At 40.2% G+C, this 21747-nt stretch overlaps 1 protein-coding gene across 2 annotated transcripts; it reads right to left on the bottom strand.

Moving 5' to 3' along the window:
* Positions 1-12692: 12692 nt before the first annotated feature.
* LOC145070488 (uncharacterized) lies at positions 12693-14965 on the bottom strand. 2 transcript variants are annotated; one of them, XM_079017431.1, is made up of 5 exons: positions 14574-14964; positions 13906-14467; positions 13378-13787; positions 13170-13268; positions 12693-13085 (listed from the first exon to the last, which is right to left on the bottom strand). In XM_079017431.1, the coding sequence occupies exons 1-5, from the start codon at positions 14702-14704 to the stop codon at positions 12875-12877; spliced, it is 1413 nt and encodes a 470-aa protein (XP_078873557.1). In that variant the 5' UTR covers positions 14705-14964; the 3' UTR covers positions 12693-12874. The 2 variants fall into 2 exon arrangements, with proteins under 2 accessions (XP_078873557.1, XP_078873558.1); XM_079017432.1 differs by having other exon boundaries at positions 12895-13085; positions 13192-13268; positions 14574-14965.
* Between the last annotated feature and the right edge of the window lie 6782 nt (positions 14966-21747).

Raw genomic sequence — 21747 nt, 5'->3', positions numbered from 1 at the left:
GCTACTACTGCTCCGGTGAGTCGGTATGCTGGAAGTTCACCCAAGTGCAACAAATGCAACTACCACCACAATGGCCCCTGCCGTGAAATGCAGTGCTCTAACTGCAACAGGAAAGGACACACCGTCCGATTCTGTAAGTTCCCGGCACAACCTATCAACCAAGTCCCTGGCTCTGGCGCGAGCCCAACCTGCTATGGATGTGGCGAAGCAGGCCACTTTAAGAGGGACTGCCCCAAAGCGAGGAATGCGGGAGGAACAGGGAGGGTACTAGCTATAAGCCACGGGGAAGCAGTTACTGACCCGACAGTGGTGGCCGGTACGTTCCTCCTCGATAACTCCTATGCATGCATTCTGTTCGATAGTGGAGCGGAGCGAAGCTTCATAAACCATAAATTTGCTCGCATGCTTAATCAACCACCGCACGCACTCAAAGAACTATTCACAGTAGAAATGGCTAATGGAAAAACTGAAAATACGAGTAGCATATACTTAGGTTGTACCCTAACTCTAGATAACCATTCATTTCCAATCGACCTCATGCCAGTCTCAATAAAAAGTTTCGACGTTATCATTGGCATGGACTGGTTAAGCCTTCATCGTGCCGACATCATGTGCTTCGAGAAAGCAGTCTGTCTAAACCTTCCGTCTAGCGAAACTCTTATAGTCTATGGCGACAAACCCGGTGCAAGTCTTCGCATCATATCAAGTATTCAAGCACAGAAATACCTGCGTAAGGAATACCATGCATTCTTTGCTCACGTCGTCGACACGAGCCTCGAAACGATAGAACTAAAGAACATCCCTGTAGTGAGCGACTTCCCCGACATTTTCCCAGAAGAACTACCCGGGTTACCTCCGCAACGACAAGTCGAGTTCAGAATCGACTTAGTCCCAGGAGCTACCCCAGTAGCCAAGTCGCCCTACCGCTTAGCACCAGCTGAGATGCAGGAACTCTCTGGTCAACTTAACGAACTGCTCAGCAAGGGCTTTATAAGACCGAGTTTCTCACCTTGGGGAGCACCGGTCTTGTTCGTTAAGAAGAAGGACGGATCCTTCCGTATGTGTATTGACTACAGAGAACTCAACAAACTGACGGTCAAAAATCGTTACCCTCTGCCTCGCATAGATGACCTATTCGATCAACTGCAAGGGGCGAACTATTTTTCTAAGATTGATCAGAGATCCGGATATCACCAGTTACGAGTGCTAGAGGAGGATGTGCCGAAGACCGCCTTCCGAACTCGTTACGGACATTACGAGTTCGTGGTGATGCCATTCGGATTGACCAATGCGCCCGCAGTCTTCATGGATCTGATGAATAGAGTATGCCGACCCTACTTGGATCAGTTCGTCATCGTTTTCATTGACGACATCCTGATCTACTCCCGAAGTAAGAAAGAACATGGCGATCATCTGCGACAAATTCTAGAGACTTTGCGAAAAGAGAAGCTTTATGCGAAGTTCTCGAAATGTGAATTTTGGATCCGGAGAGTTGAATTCTTAGGACACGTAGTAAGCGAAGAGGGAATCCACGTGGACCCATCCAAAATTAAAGCCATTGAGAACTGGTCAGCACCGAAGACGCCTACAGAAATTCGTCAATTTCTAGGTCTCGCTGGCTACTACCGCAGATTCATTCAGAACTTCTCTCGAATAGCAAAACCTCTTACAACCCTAACCCAGAAAGGCGTGGCCTTTGACTGGGAAGAGAAACAAGAAAGAGCGTTCCAAACGCTCAAACGAGCCTTGTGCACCGCACCAATACTATCCCTTCCCGAAGGAATAGAAGACTTCGTAGTTTATTGCGATGCATCGAATCAAGGGCTCAGATGTGTTCTGATGCAGCGAGGTAAGGTCATCGCCTACGCCTCGAGACAATTGAAGACACACGAGGTTAACTACACGACCCACGATCTTGAACTAGGAGCAGTGGTGTTTGCTCTAAAGATCTGGAGACATTACTTGTATGGAACGAAGAGCACTATCTTTACCGACCACAAGAGTTTACAACACATTTTCGATCAAAAGGAGCTCAACATGAGACAATGACGGTGGGTCGAGCTACTCAGTGATTACGAATGCGATATTCGTTATCATCCGGGTAAAGCCAACGTAGTAGCAGACGCCCTAAGTCGGAAGGAATATTCTGGTCGCAAGATCAAGTCGTTGTCAATAACCATCCATTCACACTTGTCTAGACAAATTCAGGAGGCTCAACTTGAAGCCCTGAAACCTGAAAATGTGACGAATGAATCCCTTAGAGGAATGGACAAGAATTTAGAAGCCAAGGGTGACAGAGCCTTATATTTCATGAACCGGATCTGGACACCGAAACACGGTGGGTTCCGAGACTTGGTCATGACCGAGGCGCACAACACTCGGTATTCCGTCCACCCAGGTTCAGATAAGATGTATCTGGATCTGAAGAAGCTATACTGGTGGCCTAATATGAAAGCAGAAATTGCTACCTTCGTAAGTAAATGCCTTACTTGCGCAAAGGTTAAGGTCGAGTACCAGAAGCCCTCTGGCTTACTGCAACAACCAGAGATCCCGGAATGGAAGTGGGAGCGGATCACTATGGATTTCATAACCAAGTTACCCAAGACGACAGGTGGACTTGACACCATATGGGTCATCGTTGATAGATTGACCAAGTCTGCACACTTCCTGCCTATCAAAGAAACCGACAAGATGGAGAAACTTACGAGAACATACATTAGGGAAATTGTACGGCTACATGGTGTACCTATTTCCATTATCTCCGATAGAGATAGTAGGTTCACCTCGAGATTTTGGCAATCACTACAACATTCCCTAGGAACGAGGCTAGACATGAGCACAGCCTACCATCCACAGACCGACGGACAGAGTGAGAGGACCAACCAAACTCTGGAAGATATGTTGCGAGCCTGCGTGATTGACTTTGGGAAGGCATGGGATACTCATTTACCCTTTGTCGAGTTTTCCTATAATAACAGTTATCACACGAGCATCAAGGCTGCTCCATTTGAAGTTCTCTACGGCCGTAAGTGCAGATCCCCTCTATGCTGGGTTGAGGTGGGTGATACCTAATTAGCCAGGGGGCAAACTTCCGACAGTACTCTCACCGGTCCGGAGATCATTCGGGAAACAACAGAGAAAATCGTTCAGATCCGTGAACGATTGAAAGCCTCTAGAGACCGACAGAAGAGCTACGCGGATAAACGAAGGAAACCTTTGGAATTTCAGGTGGGAGACCGAGTCCTCCTCAAAGTCTCACCCTGGAAGGGCTTGATACGCTTCGGCAAGCGTGGAAAGCTTAATCCGAGGTACATAGGGCCTTTCGAGATTCTTGCAAGAGTCGGCCCCGTAGCTTACAAACTCGAACTACCAGACGCACTTCGTAACGTACATTCTACATTCCACGTATCTAACTTGAAAAAGTGTCTATCCGATGAGACTCTTGTAATCCCACTCGACGAGATCGCAATCAACGAGAGCCTCAACTTCGTGGAAGAACCTGTAGAGATCATGGACCGTGAGGTCAAGCAGACAAAGCAAAGCCGTATCCCTATCGTGAAGGTTCGCTGGAATGCCAAGCGAGGACCGGAATTCACTTGGGAACGTGAGGATCAGATGAAACTGAAATACCCTCACCTGTTTGCTTAGTTATTTGTAATTTCTAACTTGCTTAAAATTCTAATTTCGGGATGAAATTCCTTCTAACGGGGGGATAATGTGACAACCCGATATTTCAACTCTTTGTAATGACCAAAAAGGGTCAAGTTTTGTAACCACTTTTGAGTAATAAAATTTACTTTCATAATAAAATGTACAAAAAGTTCTATTTAATTTCCTTCTATGTTTAAATGTCTTTGAACCATGATCGTACGTGAAAAGAACGCCCAAATCCGACTTCATATAGCGAAGTTATGATTTTTCCAAATTCGGCTTAGCAACAGACAGCTAAAAACTCGAATCGGAGATCGAGCGACTTTTGGCCGGAATGACCTAAACGAGAATCGAAGGTCTCGACAATGGTATTCCAGCGGTAAAAAGTCTCGCAAAAACCGACATCAGATAAAGAAGTTATGAATTTTCAAAGAAATTCCTTAAACACGATGGGTTTAAAATAAATAATAAAAAAAATAATTTCGGAATTTGCCGTTGGAGTCTAAACGAAAGTTGTAGAGCATAGTCTCACCTACGCGTGGATATAAAGACCATCGAAAACGGAGTTCGTATGAAGAAGATATGATTTTTTGAAGTTTATTAAATAAATTATATATTTATTTAAATCAAAATTTCGGACCTTATCCGAAGAGGAGTCAGCGTCCTCATCCGGGTACGCGCTGCGTACCCGAGAGACTTGGCCTCTGATCGTCCACTTCGCCCTATCTGAGGCATCCGACCCGTCCGACCCGTCCGAAGTATCCGACCCGTCCGACCCGCTGTCCCGTCCGACCCGCCGTCCCATCCGACCCGCGTACCCAGCAACCCGTCCCATCCGAAGTCGAGGCAGTCGAGGCTTCGGTCATGCATGACGTACGCGTACGCGCTGCGTACGAGCGTACGCCCCGCGTTCGGAGGCGGTTCAGCCTTCCTATAAATAGAATGCGAGGCTTTCCGAAAATTTTGCTCACTTCTCTCTTCTCTCTCACAATCTTGCCCCGATTTCCGTGCCCGTTCAAACCCGAAGCTCTGGTCTTTTTGCTCAAGTCCCGAGGGTCGATTTTACTCCCGAGATTCCCGAGAATCCCGAGAAAAATCCGTTTTCCGAGACGAAACTCTGCCCGGTTTTCCATCTCGCTATCTTCAATTAATCAAGTGAGTTCATACCCCTTAATCAACCTTTTTAAACATTCTAAATGCTTTTATATGCTTTCAAGGGGGGGGATACAAGCTAAATACTTATAGTTATTGCTTCAATCACATGTGATTGCATTAATCACATGTGATTAGTAACTAAGGGAAACCAGTGATTTTATCACTGTTCAAACTGTCTATCAAACCGTTTTTACTTCAAAATGTTTTACAAACCCATTTACTTTTCAAATTATATTACAACTGTGATTTAAACAAATGTTCCTTATACTTAAACTGTTTTAACCAACCCTACGCCTTCAATTTGTTCTATAGATCGACATCAAGTCGATCTTTCTTTAAAAATAATACTTATGTTTCAAATGTCTTATAAATACTTATTTATGCTTTTATATTATAAATTGCATGCCCGTATATGTATAGATGTATAAATAATGTTTAAAGGGCTTAGGAAGGCCATCCACCCTATTTCCTTTTCCTCGATTTGGATGTGGTCTGGTGGGATTTCGGGTGACCATCCGAAGGTCGTTTCCATATTAATTATATATCAAATATACATATATAGACATAAAAGTACTTCCATAATCATACGTACTAGACGCACCGTTAGCAAGTTACCATCGGGGTAACACAGAATCATACTATTACAACTGCTAGATCATTGAGTCAGTTCATTCATGAGTCTATACTAGGAAGAGAATATATACAACTATACTATGAGAACATATACAACTATACTAGAACGAGAAACATTTCATCACATATGCAAGAATACGATAACAAATGTGATCCACTGTATCGGAGCATGCCTTAAATGTCATGGCCCGAGTTGTAGCCAGAATTCTCTTGGAGGGAGAGCGTTGAGTTTGCGTATAGATCTATACTGGATTGACTATCCTACACCTTGCTGCTAGCTACAGCCGGACCTGCAGGTCTGCGGGTGCCAAACGTCATTCCGTTATTACGACCGTTCTTTATGTCGTTGTTATCAGTCGATAGTATGGTGCAATTATCACATTAAACCTTAATATAAATCCGGTTAAGGTAATTAGTACAGCAGTAGTCACTATAAAACTAAGCTACAGTACTACAATGATTTCCCCATTACACATTTTTAAGTGATAACCTCACTTGAATTTTAATGTACAAACTATATTTTGTTAAAAGATAGTTGCACTTGGGAATTTACACACTTTTACAACAAGCGAACCTACAAAACAGTTAAAGCCTTGGTAGAAGGCTACTATTTTAGAAAATATAGGTTTTTCTGAGAGATTCAAACTTTTACAAACACTTACATACATGAACTTATACTTGAGACATGTTCAAACGTTTTTGATAACATACACCTACATTAAAAATACTTATGAACTCACCAGCTTAATGCTGATAAACTCTTTCAAAATAACTTGTATTCTCAGGTCATCAGTAGGCAGGTACCGATGCCAGCTTTTGAGATGATGGAGCGCACTCAAGACTCATCATTTTATTATTTTGATTTACGTTATATTTTTGGTGTCTAAAACTGTACAGAACACGCATGTATTAAATTTATATATTTAATGCAATGGATGATGTTGTTTGCTTATTTACATTTACTGTCTTGTGATTACCTTACATGACGTCCTCCGCCCCAGAACGTTTCTGCCGTTCTTGGTTTTGGGGTGTGACAGAAGGTGTCACCTTGGAAAGGTGTCATTCGGTTTAAGAAGCGAGGCAAGTTGGGCCCCAGATACATTGGTCCCTTCAGGATTATCGCCCGGATGGGCAAGGTGGCGTACTGGTTAGATCTGCCTGATGAGATTATTCATATTTATAACACTTTCCCTATCTCTCAGTTTGGAAAGTGTTTAGCTGACGAGTCCGCGATGGTACCCCTGGATTACATTCAGATTGATGAGCGCTAAATTATGTTGAGAGAACGATTGCGATTATCCACAAGAAGACGAAGACCTTGTGAAACAAGGTGGTAGGCTTCGTGAAGGTACACTGGCAGCACCGGAAGGGTTCAGAGTGGACGTTGGAACCCGGGGAGGAGATGGGGGCATTATCCCTAGTTGTTTGTGATAGAGGACTTCGAGGACGAAGTCTGATTCAAGTGGGGGAGATTTGTAACATCCGAATCGTTGAGGTGTGAAAAGGTGGAGATAAATATGAGTTTTGGGAGGGTCACGACGTGAGGGAAGCACTGTCACGTCATGATATGGCCGCATTTATCAGGATGGATCATTTTGTATGTCACGACGTGACACCTAATCAGATGCAAAACCCTAATTTTGGACTTGAACCTTATTTAAAGGAAGTGAGGGGCTAGGGTTTCCTTCACCTTCAGCCTCCATCATCTCCAAATGGCCCTTTGGTAATACCCTAGTCCTCTTGAAGTTTAGAGCTTATTTTTGCAATATTTTGAGATTTTGAAGGTAGAAGAAGAAGCTTTAGTGCTTAGTTTCTCTAAGCAATCCCTCATCGTCCTTGTAAGCAGCCTCTGGACTTCTTTTAAGTCCTCAAACTCTCACCTTTTGTTGTATGCTTCATGGATCTAGATTTTGTGCCATATTTTCCCCATTTGTAAAGATAGAATGAGTAGAAGAGATAAAGTTTACGACTTTATGACTTCCCTGAGTCCCTTGAACATTACATTTTATATATCTAGGGTGTTGTTGTGATTTGGGGGATTTTCATGAATGTATATCTATGATATGATCTGGGTAGGTCGGTGTCCTGGTTTAGGGCGTTGCTATGCTATTTGATCGGTTAGATCGGTTTATCTGTTATTACGATAGCCTATGAATGTATACGCACATGTTGTTTGATTTGGGTGTTGGGTTAAGGCGATCCTGCTTTGTGCTGAAGGCTAACATACCCAGGGCGGTCCGGATAGACTACAAAACCCAAGAGGGTATGATAGTCAGACCGAAGGCGCGACGAGCGGTCCGGATAGGCTGAAGGCCCCGCGAGGCAATGATGAGACTCTCCCAAGGTGTAAAGCTCCATTGGAACCTTAGATTGGTCATTTAGGGCCTTTAGATCCTTGCATGTGCGTAAAGTTTGCAACTTTACGTGATAAACATGCCTTAAAAGCTTGGATCTGTAATCTGGAACCTTGCCATGGCTTAAAAAGCGTCTGCATGGATAAAGGTCTGCAAGGACTCGGCGAGTTGGATGAACAACTCGGCGAGCCCGTTGAAGATGGTCATAAAATCGACGAGTTGATGAACAACTCGTCAAGTCCATTGAAGATTGCCTTGAACTCGACGAGTCGTTCGAAGACTCGGCGAGTCGGCTAGGGTTTCTCCCAATCCTTGGACACGTATGAATTCGACGAGTTAAAGGGGAACTCGACGAGCCAATCAAGGATTTCACGACTTCTTGAGTTCAGGAAGGACTCGACGAGTCGGTGAACTGCACTCGATGAATCGAGTCAACATGGACTGTTGACTTTGACTGTGGACTTTAACTTGGACCAAGGGTTGACCAGTTGACTTCTAAAGGTATTTTGGTAATTCGGAGATTTATGGAAAAGGGTTTCATGGTAACTATAGGTGGTGGAGTTCGTGTTGGTGACCCGGAAGTTGAGCTTTCTAGTTTCAGACGTCAGTTGCAAGGTGAGTTATCCTCACTATATCAACAAGGTCTAAGGCACCATGGCCGGCCCTTAGGGATTTGTATTTGGATTATTACATAATATGTGCATTGTTTCGCATCCTGTTAGTTAGGATGGTGATATGCTTATGCTTAGTGATCGGGTTCGGTTGATATCCTAGTTACATGATTATGCTATGATATGATCTGGGTAGGTCGGTGTCCTGGTTTAGGGCGTTGCTATGCTATTTGATCGGTTAGATCGGTTTGTCTGTTATTACGATAGCCTATGAATGTATACGCACATGTTGTTTGATTTGGGTGTTGGGTTAAGGCGGTCATGCTTTGTGCTGAAGGCTAACATACCCAGGGCGGTCCGGATAGACTATAAAACCCAAGAGGGTATGATAGTCAGACCGAAGGCCAGACGAGCGGTCCGGATAGGCTGAAGGCCCCGCGAGGCGGTCCAGACGTGCAGAAGGCTCGGAGACCGGTCCAGATAGACTGAAGGCCTGTGAGGCGATCTAGTCAGGCTGAAGGTTCATTATGCTTGCTGTTTGGTTATAAGTTTATATGGCATGGTTATGTGGTTGGTATTTTGGGGGATAGCTCACTAAGCTTTCAGGCTTACAGTTTCAGTTGTTGTTTCAGGTACCTCTGGTGATCGCGGGAAGGCGAATACATGATCGTACCGCTCCTCTCGCTGTTATGACTTTTATGATTTGATACTAGGATACTCTGATAACTGTATTTTGAAAACCAACTATGTAATGACTTATCGGATTAAAATGTTTTTAAAAGTTTAAATTTGTTTGAAATTTTTGGGTGTTACACTAGTTGTCTTTGTGATACATGCCTAAAAGACCCCGGGGGTAGCCCATGGCATTTGTATGAAGGACCATGGGGTAGCCCATGATACTTGCATATAAGCCCATGGGATAGCCATGTCAATGCGAGGAAAGGCCATGGGGGTAGCCCATGACACTTGTATATGTGACCATGGGAGTAGCCTATGGCAGTGCAAGGAAAGGCCATGGGGGTAGCCCATGACACTTGTATGCAAGACCATGGGGGTAGCCCATGATAATGTATGTATGATATGTGGTATTTTGGGGAAGTCACTAAGCTTTGTGCTTAAGATTTTGTGGTTTGAACATTTTCAGGTACTTCCGGTTCCAAAAGGAAAATCCCGGCTTGACTGCACAACATTTTCACTGAGGATTTTCCGCATTGATGATTATTGTTTACTCTGATAGTTATGATGCACTTTTACTATGATGGATTTTTGGGACAAATACTATGTGAATTGATGAACTAAAAATGGAAAATTTAATTCATGTTTTTGGGATGTTACTTGATAAATTGTTCGGTGAGTCACATAAATGTACCTTGTCATAATACCGAACGAGTATGATGATGTCATATCAACTCCTCCAGTGACTTGAGAACGGTGGCAGTGACGATGATGATCTATATCACACACAAAGTGGAACGCAATGTCAATCACTTCTCGAAAGGGTTTTCCTACGGTCAAGTTAGTTCTCGTGAGGAGATGGTATTGCCAAGGTCTAGAGAGTAAAAGAGTGATCTCGATACGTGAGATTTATTGGTCTTTTTATAGTAAGAGTTGGTCTAGGCCATGGCTTAGAAGATAAACTCCAATTAACACAATTTCTTGGTCTTGACCATAGCTTAGGGCCTCTAGAGTACCGTGAACGAAGGGCTTTGGTGTCCACTTGACGCCCAACCACGAAGTGAACACCACCCGGGTGTCTCGTTCTTCTTCGTCGTCGTGGTAGATTGTTGTGGGGAGGACGATGGACCACAACCAATTGGAAAACATTTGGGTGTTTACTTTGTTAACTAGTCGTTTAACGGCTAGTTTGTAATTTTTTTATAAAAATAAATAAATAAAATTTGACCTATAAACACCACTACATACAAGAATATTTTCCACACCATTCTTCGCTTCCTCTATTTACATACACACATTTCTATTGTTTTAAAATCCAAAAATTATAGATCCCAATCAAAATACCCAACCAAACTATCAAAACCGAAAACTCAAATACATTTTTGTGTTAGATATAACTCCACATCAATATCCGAACTTGAAATCTTAGATACAACTCCACATCTGAACATGAAATCAAGGTATTCAACAAAATGCATGATTAAGATAATTAATGACATTATACGGTACTATCATTTATGACTCTCTTTTTACTTCTTAATTTTATGCATCTTCCATCCCTTGTAATGGAGAATCTATAGTTATATAGACACATGCAATAAAGGTGTTCATCAAAATATGTGTATTCGATCATGGCTTCGTAAGCTAGTACTTATCTTTCTTTTATTTTTAGCCTATTTTTATTAGCAAGCCAAAAAATTAATCTCTTTTACACATTCACGACCAAACTAAACCTAATTTTTCATACTCATTATCAACCAAGTCCATCCCAATTTTCTAATAAATACATATAACTTATTGTTATTTATATTCTATATATAAAAAAAATTATTTTATTTGAAAGCCACTAGATTATTTATTTTAAATAGATTATGGGACAAAATAAAATAAAAATAGAAAGAAATTTGGAGTTGAATATGAAAAATATGTCCTTGTAGAGAAAAAAATAGTTATTATTTTTATGTTTTTTAAAATTAAATAATATTATATTTTTTAAAGGGCAAATACCATAAAAGCCACTACATTTTCATGCTTTTTTTGAAAAAACCCCTATTTTTTTCTGTTTGCTCTGGCCACAAATTGGACATAGAGTTACCACTCTAGCCGACTGTTAAATATTTTGCAAAATGAGTCTTAAAAGTTCCAAATTGGTCCCTGTAGTTTGCAAAAATTTACACATGTCCAAAACTCAGTTTTATGTTTTTTAACTTCTTTTGTTTTTATTTATTTATTTTTATTTTTTAATCAAGGCTAAACTTGCTTTTATATATTTTTTAATTTTTTTTATATTTTTCGTTGTTATTTCATTTTTTTTTTTTGTTTTTTTTTAACTTCTTTTTTTTGTTTTTTTTTTATATTCATTTATTTTTCATATTTTTTTATTTTTTTTTTATTTTTTTGTTTTTTCTTTATTTTTGTTTTTTCATTTTTTTTAGAAAATCAAAAAAACTCAAACACCAAAAATGTAATATACTCTAATATATTCATACACTTTACACTTTCTAAAAAAATTATCAAATTGACGAAAAACAAAACGTAACAAAAATACGAAAAAAAAAATATTCATACACTTTAAAATTTTTAATAAATATCAAAAGAAATTATCAAATTGACGAAAAACAAAACATAATTTTTAAAAAACAAAAAGGAAAACCGAAAAATATAAAAAAAATTAAAAAAATATATAAAAGCAAGTTTAGCTTTGATTAAAAAGTAAAAAAAAATGAAAATAAAGATGTTAAAAAACATAAAACTGAGTTTTGGACATGTGTAAATTTTTGCAAACGACGGAAACCAAATTTGAACTTTTAAGACTGATTTTGCAAAAAAAAAAAAATGAATAGAGTTAACTATGAAAATCGTTAAATGGACTAGAGTGGTAACTCTGTGTCCAAATTGTGGCCAAAGCCAACAAAAAAAATAATATGACTTTTTTTTTAAAACGCATGAAAATGTAGTAGCTTTTATGGTATTTGACCTATCCTAAATAATAAAAACTATTCATAAACTCTAGCCTTTTAAGTTTAGTAAATTACAAGAATAGTCCTCATGGTTTGGAGTAATTTACGCGCTTAGTCCCTAACTTATTTTTTTAACTCGGAAGGTCCCTACTGTTTGTTTTTGTTACGCGTTTGGTCCATACTGTTTGTTTTTGTTACGCACTTGGTTCCTGTCTTACCTAAAAAAACTATTATTTAAATACGAAAAAATTGTGGGATAGATAAGGTAAGGTGAGGGATGGGTTTGGGGATGTGTTTATTTAATATAAATTAAAAAATCAATGCCAAAATAGTCTTTTTAGGTAAAATAGGGACCAAGCGCGCAACAAAAACAAACAATAGGGACCTTCCGAGTTAAAAAAAGAATTTAGGGACCAAATGTGCAAATTACACTAAACCATAGGGACCATTCGTGTAATTTACTCTTTTAAGTTGTATGTTGACACGTGTATAGTCTCATGCATTCCATTTTTAGTTTAGGACTTCAATAGTTACTACAAGCAATAGGTTCAAGTCTTCAAGAGAATGAGGTTGCTTTCATTTTATTTACCTTCCATTCCATCTTAGTTTCAAGATGCATTATTAGACTTAAAATAAAAATGGATAAAAGTATAAAACCATAAAGATCAACCAATTAACTATTGCCTTTCTCTTCTATTTTATATCTACTTGCTTTTTTTGTCATCACATACTTTGGTGTTTACTAGTTATCACCAAAAAAATTACATTGTCAAAGATCAAAAATAAGATTCACAGAATCTTGAACTCAAACTAAATCTAAACTAATATCAACATACTATAAGCTCCACACATAAACCTGGCCTCGATCTGTCGATCCAGCAAGCATCCCAGGCTTCAAAGGATGAGCATCAAAACGACTTGGTACTACACTCATATGAGGGCTCTTCAAAGTAGTAATAATCCTCTTCTCTTTTGTTGAAATAACATCAATCCCTATCTTCATATTTCCCACAAATATATACGAATCATCCCACCCCCACACACCCCTGCTCAATTAGATAACAAAAAAGGGCAAAAATGTCATTTACTCACATTCACATAGTTTATTCAGCCAAAAAAAAACAACTTACTTGAAAATTGAAACCCATTTACCCGTCTGATTGTCATGATACACAGAGAACTCATCGTCAAAATTTGCTCCACTTGCCACTCCAATCTTATCATCAGTGCTACATACATAAAAATTAAAAACATTACTTTTTCGGTTATAAGTTAATAAGAATATAAGATGATAAAAGTCAGAATCTTAATGGATAAGGGTGATTTAGTAAATTGTACCTTGTTGTAGCAAGAAGGTTTCCTGAAGGAGAGAAGTAAGCTGAATGCACAGGCTTATCCCGTGTAATCTTTATAATAGAATTTGGATTACTATTTTTACCAAGTTTTCTCAAATCCCAAATGCAGACAGTTCTATCTGAAGAACTTGTAGCCATTAAATTGGCGTTTGTTGGATTGAAATCAATGGTGTTAATCCTAGAAGTATGCAAGTTACAAGTCATTGATGAGCTCTTGGATCTTTCATCCAAGACATGAAAAATTCCTTTGCCTTCCCCAACATACAAGGAGTTCACATCATCAGATGTTTGAGAAATGGAAAAAATCTCCTGTTTGGTAGAATATGTCAAATCAAAAATCTCTTTCTCCACATCTAATGTGCGAATAAAACCATGATAAGAGCACGTAATGATCTGCATCAAGTAACATAAATATGACTCGGTGTTGAAAAGAGAATAAATTTTTAGATTACGTATGAAAAAAGAAGAAAATCTGTGAGAATTAGATGAGAAGTAACTAGTAAGTAAGTACCTTGTTGATAGAAAATGGATGAATACAAATCGAAGAAATTGGTGCTGGATGAGGATGATACGTGTAAATCCCATCACCATCTTCAGTTTCTGAATCAATATTCCAAAACCCTAAATCTCCAAATGTGTTCCCCACAACAACCGTCTTCATATCTGCAGATGGAAAGAATTTAACTGATAGTATCTTGTTAGTTACAACACTAGCAATATTTTCGGGAATCAACTTCATGGACTCCAAATCAATCGAAGATCTAACCCTAATTCCAGCATCCTTGTTTACTCCTTTTGATCGCGACTCCTCAGATACGCTCAAAATCTTCTTGACAAGTGGTTCATCCGGTTTAGAAGAAACACTCACTTCTCTCATACTAAGTGGCTTCAATTTTAGAGCGGATTTCTCAGGTGCAACTTTTGATTTGGGCGATTTTGGTTTCTCAGGTACTTCGTAGAAATTATCTATTAAACCTGTAGATTCTGGCTTTTCTCCTTGGTTTCTTAGAGATCTACGGGTTACAATTGGGATTTCGGATTTTGCTTTCTTCTGTGGTCTATTAGTCTGTTCCCTGATCAAAAACAACAAATATAAATTCACCAACTGAACAAATCCATAACCAAAGTCTCCGAATCAATGTGTTTCAGTTTACATAATTGTATCAAGTGTAGAGTTACCTGTGGCGCTTGGTTGATGTACATAGATCAGCAAGCTTGGAACGGATGTTGAGAGAGGCGAGCTGTTCTTCGTTGCGCTTGATGTTTTCAAGGCGTTTGCGCTCATATTCTGTGAGTCTCTCGGGCGACATTGCTACAGAGAGAGAAGAAAAGTAGCGGGAAAAAACACTTAGGTCGTGACGAACGGGTCAAATAACTCACTTTGAATGACTGTGCGGTTCTATTTCAGGCGACGGTGGTCGAGTGGTGTACTGGTTTACGTCCGGACTCCAGCAGCGGTAGACTGGTGGACGACGGTGTGCTATTTCACGGACGGCGATGGTTGTTGATACGAGAGAACAGAATGGGTACAAGAGGATAACCAAAAAGTTTGGGGACCAACAATTAAAAACATAATAATACGTATTTATTTTTAAATTACAACTATTTAGATTTTAGTCAATGATAAAAAAAAATATCAAAACGACTATCTTTTTATATATTAATAAACTTCTAATTTAATTATTTGTTTATTAGAAACATCAAAAAATCATTATTCATTCAAAAAATAACTTTAAAATCATTTAATTTATAAGCCAACATTTCTTCTAAATCAATAAAATTAAATTCTCATTACTCAAAAATACATAATTTCATATAGTTATGAATAATAAAATGAGAAATTTACATACATAAATCATTTAGTGCTTGTTTTGTTATCACTTATAAAAAAGACAATTATATATTTAAGAATAACAATATAAAATTTTCATACAAAGTTGGTTTCGTACTCATTCTTTTTTATCAATCAATGGTTATAAAAATCTAATGTCTACAAGTGCCACTTGTCATGAGATGACTCTTGTGACTAGTCTATTTCGTATGTCACTTAGTTTTTTCTTCGACTAAGTCAGGCTACTTCAACGATTTTAGATTTGCTAACGAACTTGGAAAGCAAGAGACTAAGACTTCGAGAATGAATATAAAGAGTATTTGTATTAAGAGAACTCAAGAGATTAAAACAACTTCTTGATGGTTTGCTACAAATGACTTCACCCCTATTTATAGAGTTCTTACACCTCCTAAAATGGAACTGTTTAGATCCCGATCTTTCTTGTTTATGCTAGATCGTTCTACTATACTCTTATATTTACAAGGTTCTAAAATATTTTAATATATACTATGATATCTTAGAAAACTCTAGGACAATACAAGTCTTACAGGTTACTCTTATATGATCTAGTGTCTTCTTGAGTACACCGGGGAATTCTAGATCTCGACCGTGGCATCCCCCCCCCCCCCACCCCCACTTAAATTGTTGATGTCCTCATCAAGTCTTAGACCCGTACGCCTCTATTTTGTCTCGAAACTGCCATAGATCTTGCTCACATTCCCAACTAGTCTCGCTTTTTGGTAGCCCTTTCCATCGAACATAAAACTCTATCTAGTTAGGCGATCCTCGTTCGCGAACCACTCTATCGGCTAGGATCTCATTCACTTCCTTTTCATACGATACAACATTTGCGACCGGGGCACGATGCGATTCACTTATAGATGGGTCCTCCTCGTCTTGATTGTATCGTTTGAGGAGACTTTACATGGAATACGTGGTGTTAGAGTGTTGTAAGTCTGCGGGTGTAGCCGTAGCATTCACTAGCAGCCAGGTAGTGTTAGATTGTTGTAAGTCTGCGGGTGTAGCCGTAGCATTCACTAGCAGCTAGACAGTGTTAGAGTGCTGTAAGTCTGTGGGTGTAGCCGTAGCATTCACTAGCAGCTAGACAGTGTTAGAGTGTTGTAAGTCTGTGGGTGTAGCCGTAACATTCACTAGCAGTCAGATAGTGTGAGAAAGTGTTGTAAGTCTGCGGGTGTAGTCGTAGCATTCACTAGCAGTCGGATAGTGTTAGAGTGTTGTAAGTCTGCGGGTGTAGCCGTAGCATTCACTAGCAGTCAGGTAGTGCTAGAATGTTGTGGGACTACGGGCGTAGCCGCAGAATACGCTTGGCTAGTAGACAACATGAGCGCGTTGTTAGGACACGAAAGGAATAATATTACCCACTAGTTTGGGTGTAGCAGTAAGGATACGGAAATCCACGGATTGGATTTTGGAATTATCTGGATGGATTAGATCTAGTTGAGCCAGTGATAAGACTGTAGGAACGCCACTGCACTTTTGAGACCGAGGAAGCAATGAATTGCTAAAGGTTGCTTGTTATATAAGGCTACAATTGGTCATGTAGCAATCGCATTTAGCTGTGGGTTGGTAACCTCAGGATTCGATGTGTGGAATCGATCAGTTAGATCAGAAGGCCGCTAGGGCCACAGTAACAAGATAACTAGTAGCTGTTAGTTTCAGAGAAGGATTTCGTTCAGAAGTTGTGTGAGGCGACTAAGTAGGGAGTCCTTTGGCTCCGCAGTCGGGCTGGAAACCGGTATTTCAGATGACCGACGAATGAATTGAGACCAGGAAGGTCTCGATAGATGTTGGAAAGCAGCCATGTAGCAACATGTGTTTCAATCAGTTCAGTATTTCAGGCAATTCCGTGTTTCAGGTAATTCAGTGTTCAGGCAGTTCGGTGTTCAAGCAGTCAGTGTTTCAGGCAGTTTAGTGTTTCAGAAATTTCAATGCTTCGGACAGTTCAGTATCTCAAGCGGTAATGGTATTTTGGGATTTCATGTATGGTTAGAGTCACAGATAGCGTGGGATACGCTAAGTCACTTACAGCGGGATTATCTGGTTTTTGGCCAAGTATAAGTGATCTACAGGGATAATTAGGTTTGTGAACATGTTTTGTAGTGGGAATCAGGAGTTGAGAGATAAGCAGGTTGGTTTCATCGATAATGGTTTAGTATGAGTGGTATGTCAGGGAATTAGACCAACTCAAGACAACATATTTCAGACAAAATGGATGTAGACTGTTGCGAGGAATCCGTTCACCAGTGGAATTTAAAGCTTTGCAAAGATTGGTCATGGCTACCCTGAGAAGGCTAGGGTGTGTCCAGGATGGTGACCATGTTACTAGAGTGTTTGGGCATGTAAGGGAATGGTAAGGAATGATTTTGAGGACAAAATCCAATTTAAGTGGGGGAGAGTTGTAACGCCCCATTTACTTAAATAAATTAAGAAATATAAGTCCCGGACTAATCTATGAAGAATTTTAGAAGTTGAGGGTTAAAAGTATAAGATTCAAATTAGTTTGGTAAGTATTTATGAAGGCAGAGACTAAATGGTATTGTATGGGACTTCATCTGAATAGATTATGGAAGATAGGGGGCTGTTTGGTAAATTTCGTACTTAAGTTGTAATGGATTTTAATATTCAGGGTTTAAATTGTAAATATTGGATTTACTCTGTAAGGAATGGGGGGAAGGAGGGACTAATTATGTTGTTATGAAATTATGTTTTAGAGTTGGGTATATAACCCGTGTATTCCTCCCGTCGCACCCGGTAACCTAAACCTAAGAGTTTTTCTAGCCGCCATGAGTGAAGTCAGCCGCCACCCTATCCTCTCGTTCCTCTCCGATCAAACAAGCCACCGGCGAACCAGGGTGCCGACAAAACCGTTCATTGTTGTTGCTCCTGCTCCCGACGAAGGCAGCAAACGTGGTTCCAGCGTGTGAGCAAGGGAAGATCGGGAGCTCGAAGTCGCGACGTCGCCTCTGCTGCCTCCCTTATGTTGCAGCGCAACCCGCTATCCTCTTTTTCTCTTCTATCTTGTGCTCCACTGTTTCATTGCCATTAACCGTTGTAATCACCGGGTATCGCCTCAACGAGACTGCCAGATGCCTAGGGCCCCAAGGGCCGCTGACCGTCGATGATAGCGACCACTAGAACCGCCGCTCTTCCTCCTCTCTTTCTCCAGCCGCCTTGTCAAGATCGGTCGCCGCCTTTAGCGCCACTGCTGTTGCGTCGTACTCCGGTGGAGGGCCATCTTCCCTTCTCCGCTTCCTTCTGCCGCTGTTGCCTCCGTTATGTGCGTCCTGCTGCCACCAAGCACCACCAAGAGGGTGGGGGTGCTCCTGTTCCGGGCAAGACTTATGTGTGGGTGTGTTTTCTATGGAAGTGTGTGTTGAGTGTGCTTAGTTTAGTCGGAATCCTCGGGAAAAGCCACTGCCACCACGAGCCACCGTCGGCCACCATGGTGTGGTTGTGTGTGTATGTATTAGTTAGTGTGTGTGTGTTTTGGATAAAAGCCTTGTAATTGTAATTGCATGGAATAATGAAAATAATAATAGTAACCACCACCGTAAGGTGGTGACCGCCGCCGTGAGCTGCCATTAGCCACCATTACCCGAGGCGGTAGTGGTTAGTGCCCCACAAGCAAGCCCTAATGGACCTAGCAAGACCTAAATGGGCTTAAAGACTTATTTGGGCCATGTTTGAGTGAAAAACCTTAATTGAAAGTATTTGGGCCTTGGACTTATTGGACCTACTTTTGGGGCATTGAGATTGGATTATGTATTAAGCCTAATTTCTCCATGTCAGTTATCTAGTAGAGTAAAGGACTTAATGGATTAAGTCCTTAATGGGCTAAGTGAGAAAACCCTAATATTCACTTGGGCTTTGTGTTGGGCCATTCAAGAATAATCAAATGGACTAGAGTAATTAGTTGGGCTTTAGGGTAAGGCCCATATGAAGGATTGGGCCTAATTTGAAAAATTGGGCCATAGTTTCGGCCTAGATGGTTGTATGATATTGGGCCCTTAGAATGAGACATGTTGGACTGGACTGAATAATTGGGCCTTAAGGGAAGTCCATGTAGAGGTTTGGGCCCAATTTGGAAAATTGGGTCGTAGTTGGGCCTTGGTCCATTATTAGACTTTTGGGCCTTTGGTTTGGGCCTTGGGCTGGAGTCAAGCTAAGACAGGGGTAAAGTAGTCTTTTACCCAAGTATGGACTTATGGTTATGAGTTGGAACCCAATTATTAATTGGGTGTTATTTTGGTGTTGACAGTTCGGGAATCTGTCATCCAGCAACTGAGGTTGAGTCTGTGGGACTTCAGCAATGTGGGGTTATGTCTTCGGGACTTCAGCAATGTGAGGTGAGTTTCCTTCCAGTAGGAACGGGTCTATGGCCACAATGTCGGCCCGTTTAGTTAGCAGTAGTCCCGGACTTCGGTCCGATGTACTAGTTCAGGGTGCTTGATGTCTTTGTGATTCAAGCATGTATTTGTGTTATGTGTTCCAGACTTCGGTCCGATGCAGTATGCAGTATATGTGTTTATGCCAGTAGTTATTATTATGTTATGCCAACTTCAGTCAGTTTCAGACTACAGTCCGATGCAGTTTCCGGACTTCGGTCCGATGCAGAGGGCAAGGCCCTGGTTAGTTCTGGACTTCGGTCTGATGAAGAGGGCAAAGCCCTGGTTAGTTCCAGACTTCGGTCCGATGCAGAGGGCAAAGCCCTGGTTAGTTCCGGACTTCGGTCCGATGCAGTTTCCAGACTTCGGTCCGATGCAGAGGGCAAGGCCCTGGTTAGTTCCCGACTTTGGTTCGATACAGTTTCCGGACTTCGGTCCGATGAAGTGGGCAAGGCCCAATATGTGTTTATATGTTATTGTATGGTATGTGGTAGTTTGGGGGAGCTCACTAAGCTTCGTGCTTACAGTTTCAGTTTTGGTTTCAGGTACTTCAGCTAGCAAAGAGTAGGACTCGGGATGATGGCATGGCACACACCACAGTTTAGCCCGGGAGTTCGACTCTGATATTTTGATATGATCTGGACACTAGTTTGATTTGATAAATTTATTATGACATTCTGAGACACATGATTCATAGTTTTTCTATTGTGATATTTGATATTATGGTTTAGTAATGTTTTCAAACAAAAATTTTTGGGTTGTATTTTTGGGATGTTACATTTGCCGCCTTTCCACCGACGACCTCTGCCTTCCTTTCATTGAATGCTTCTGATCAACATGTTTCTTTTTGTACTTATTTCGATTGTAAACCTTTTTATCTTCTGTTGTTTGAAGATGTGGTAATTAATAAGCAGATCTCAATGATCCTCTTTTTCTTATTTGATATTGAATGAGAAGATGGGACAGAGATGGAGATTCGATGTCTCATTCTTCTTTATTTGTAAAATTGATAAGTAGGTCTCAAGTTGTAGGTATGAGATGATGATAGGGTCTGATTTCCTTAGGATTCGAGTTGCAATGGGTATTGATTGTGGCGCCGACGGTGGTGTATGTTTTCGGTGGTGATGCAGAGGGAGAGAAATCGTCTCCAGATTGGCTCAGTTAACAGCTTCTCCCGAGCTGAAATCTTAGGTGTACATCCACTCGTTTCTTCTTGCTTGCTAGAACTTCCAACAGTCGACTTCTTCAAAAGAGACCCTTTTACATATAGATTGGTGGTTGATTTGAAGAGATTGTGGGTCCGATGATATTAATTACGATTGTGATAGACTTTGACGGAAAGAAGAAGAAGAAGACCCCAAAAAAATGAGGTGAGGAACAGGCTTGTTTTTGTTTTCTCTCTGTGTAGACTTTAACGGAAACAAGAAGAAGAACCAATGTTTTTATCAATTGAGAGCCACACCCGGTTCTTGATTTTCAGGTTTAGAAGTATAGAAGATTTGTTGATTGGATTTCCACAAAGTTGTACCTTGTATTGAAGATGTAGAGGTGAAGACAAGCATTAATCTGAGAGAGAGAGGCCCAAATTAATTATTTATTTTCTTTTTTCATTTAAATTAAATAGAAAAAAAATTAAAAAATATATCATAAGGGTATTATAGTCATTTCAATTTTACGAGGGACTAAATCTACGTACAAACATGGCCAAAAGGACCACCAATCTAAAAAAATCGTAGTTTGGATTAAAACCTCAAAAAAAAATGCATACCACAGTGACCATTTTTGCAGTTTTGTCAAAATATAATAAGACAAAATTTCACAATTAGTCCCCGTGGTTTACAAAATATCGCACTTTGAAAACTTCCTAGCAAAAAGTCATGCGACCGGTCCCTATGGTTTGTAAATTACATGAAAAGTCCTCCTGCCGTTAAATCTAACTTTTCAGCAGTTAAATTTTAATGGAAAAGACTATTTAGCCCTTGTACCAATATTGCAATACACTACAAACCTCAAGGACCATTCGTGTTATTTTATAAATTTGAAATATTATATATATATATATATATATATATATATATATATATATATATAAATTTCGCATTTTGTATTTATATAA

The sequence above is a fragment of the Lactuca serriola genome, chromosome 8, assembly GCF_051521515.1.
Source record: "Lactuca serriola cultivar US96UC23 chromosome 8, Lser_US96UC23_V15, whole genome shotgun sequence".
Lineage (NCBI taxonomy): Eukaryota > Viridiplantae > Streptophyta > Magnoliopsida > Asterales > Asteraceae > Lactuca > Lactuca serriola.
Note: the sequence above shows the minus strand (reverse complement) of the source record. Positions and strands in the feature narration are given on the sequence as shown.

Excerpts from the sequence above, each read along its gene's own strand:
- LOC145070488 (XM_079017431.1), bottom strand. The coding sequence starts at position 14,704 with ATGTCGCCCGAGAGACTCACAGAATATGAGCGCAAACGCCTTGAAAAC. Across the intron at positions 14,468-14,573 it reads ACATCAACCAAGCGCCACAG|GGAACAGACTAATAGACCAC; the intron begins GTAACTCTACAC and ends GTTTTTGATCAG. Across the intron at positions 13,269-13,377 it reads AACCTTCTTGCTACAACAAG|CACTGATGATAAGATTGGAG; the intron begins GTACAATTTACT and ends TTATGTATGTAG.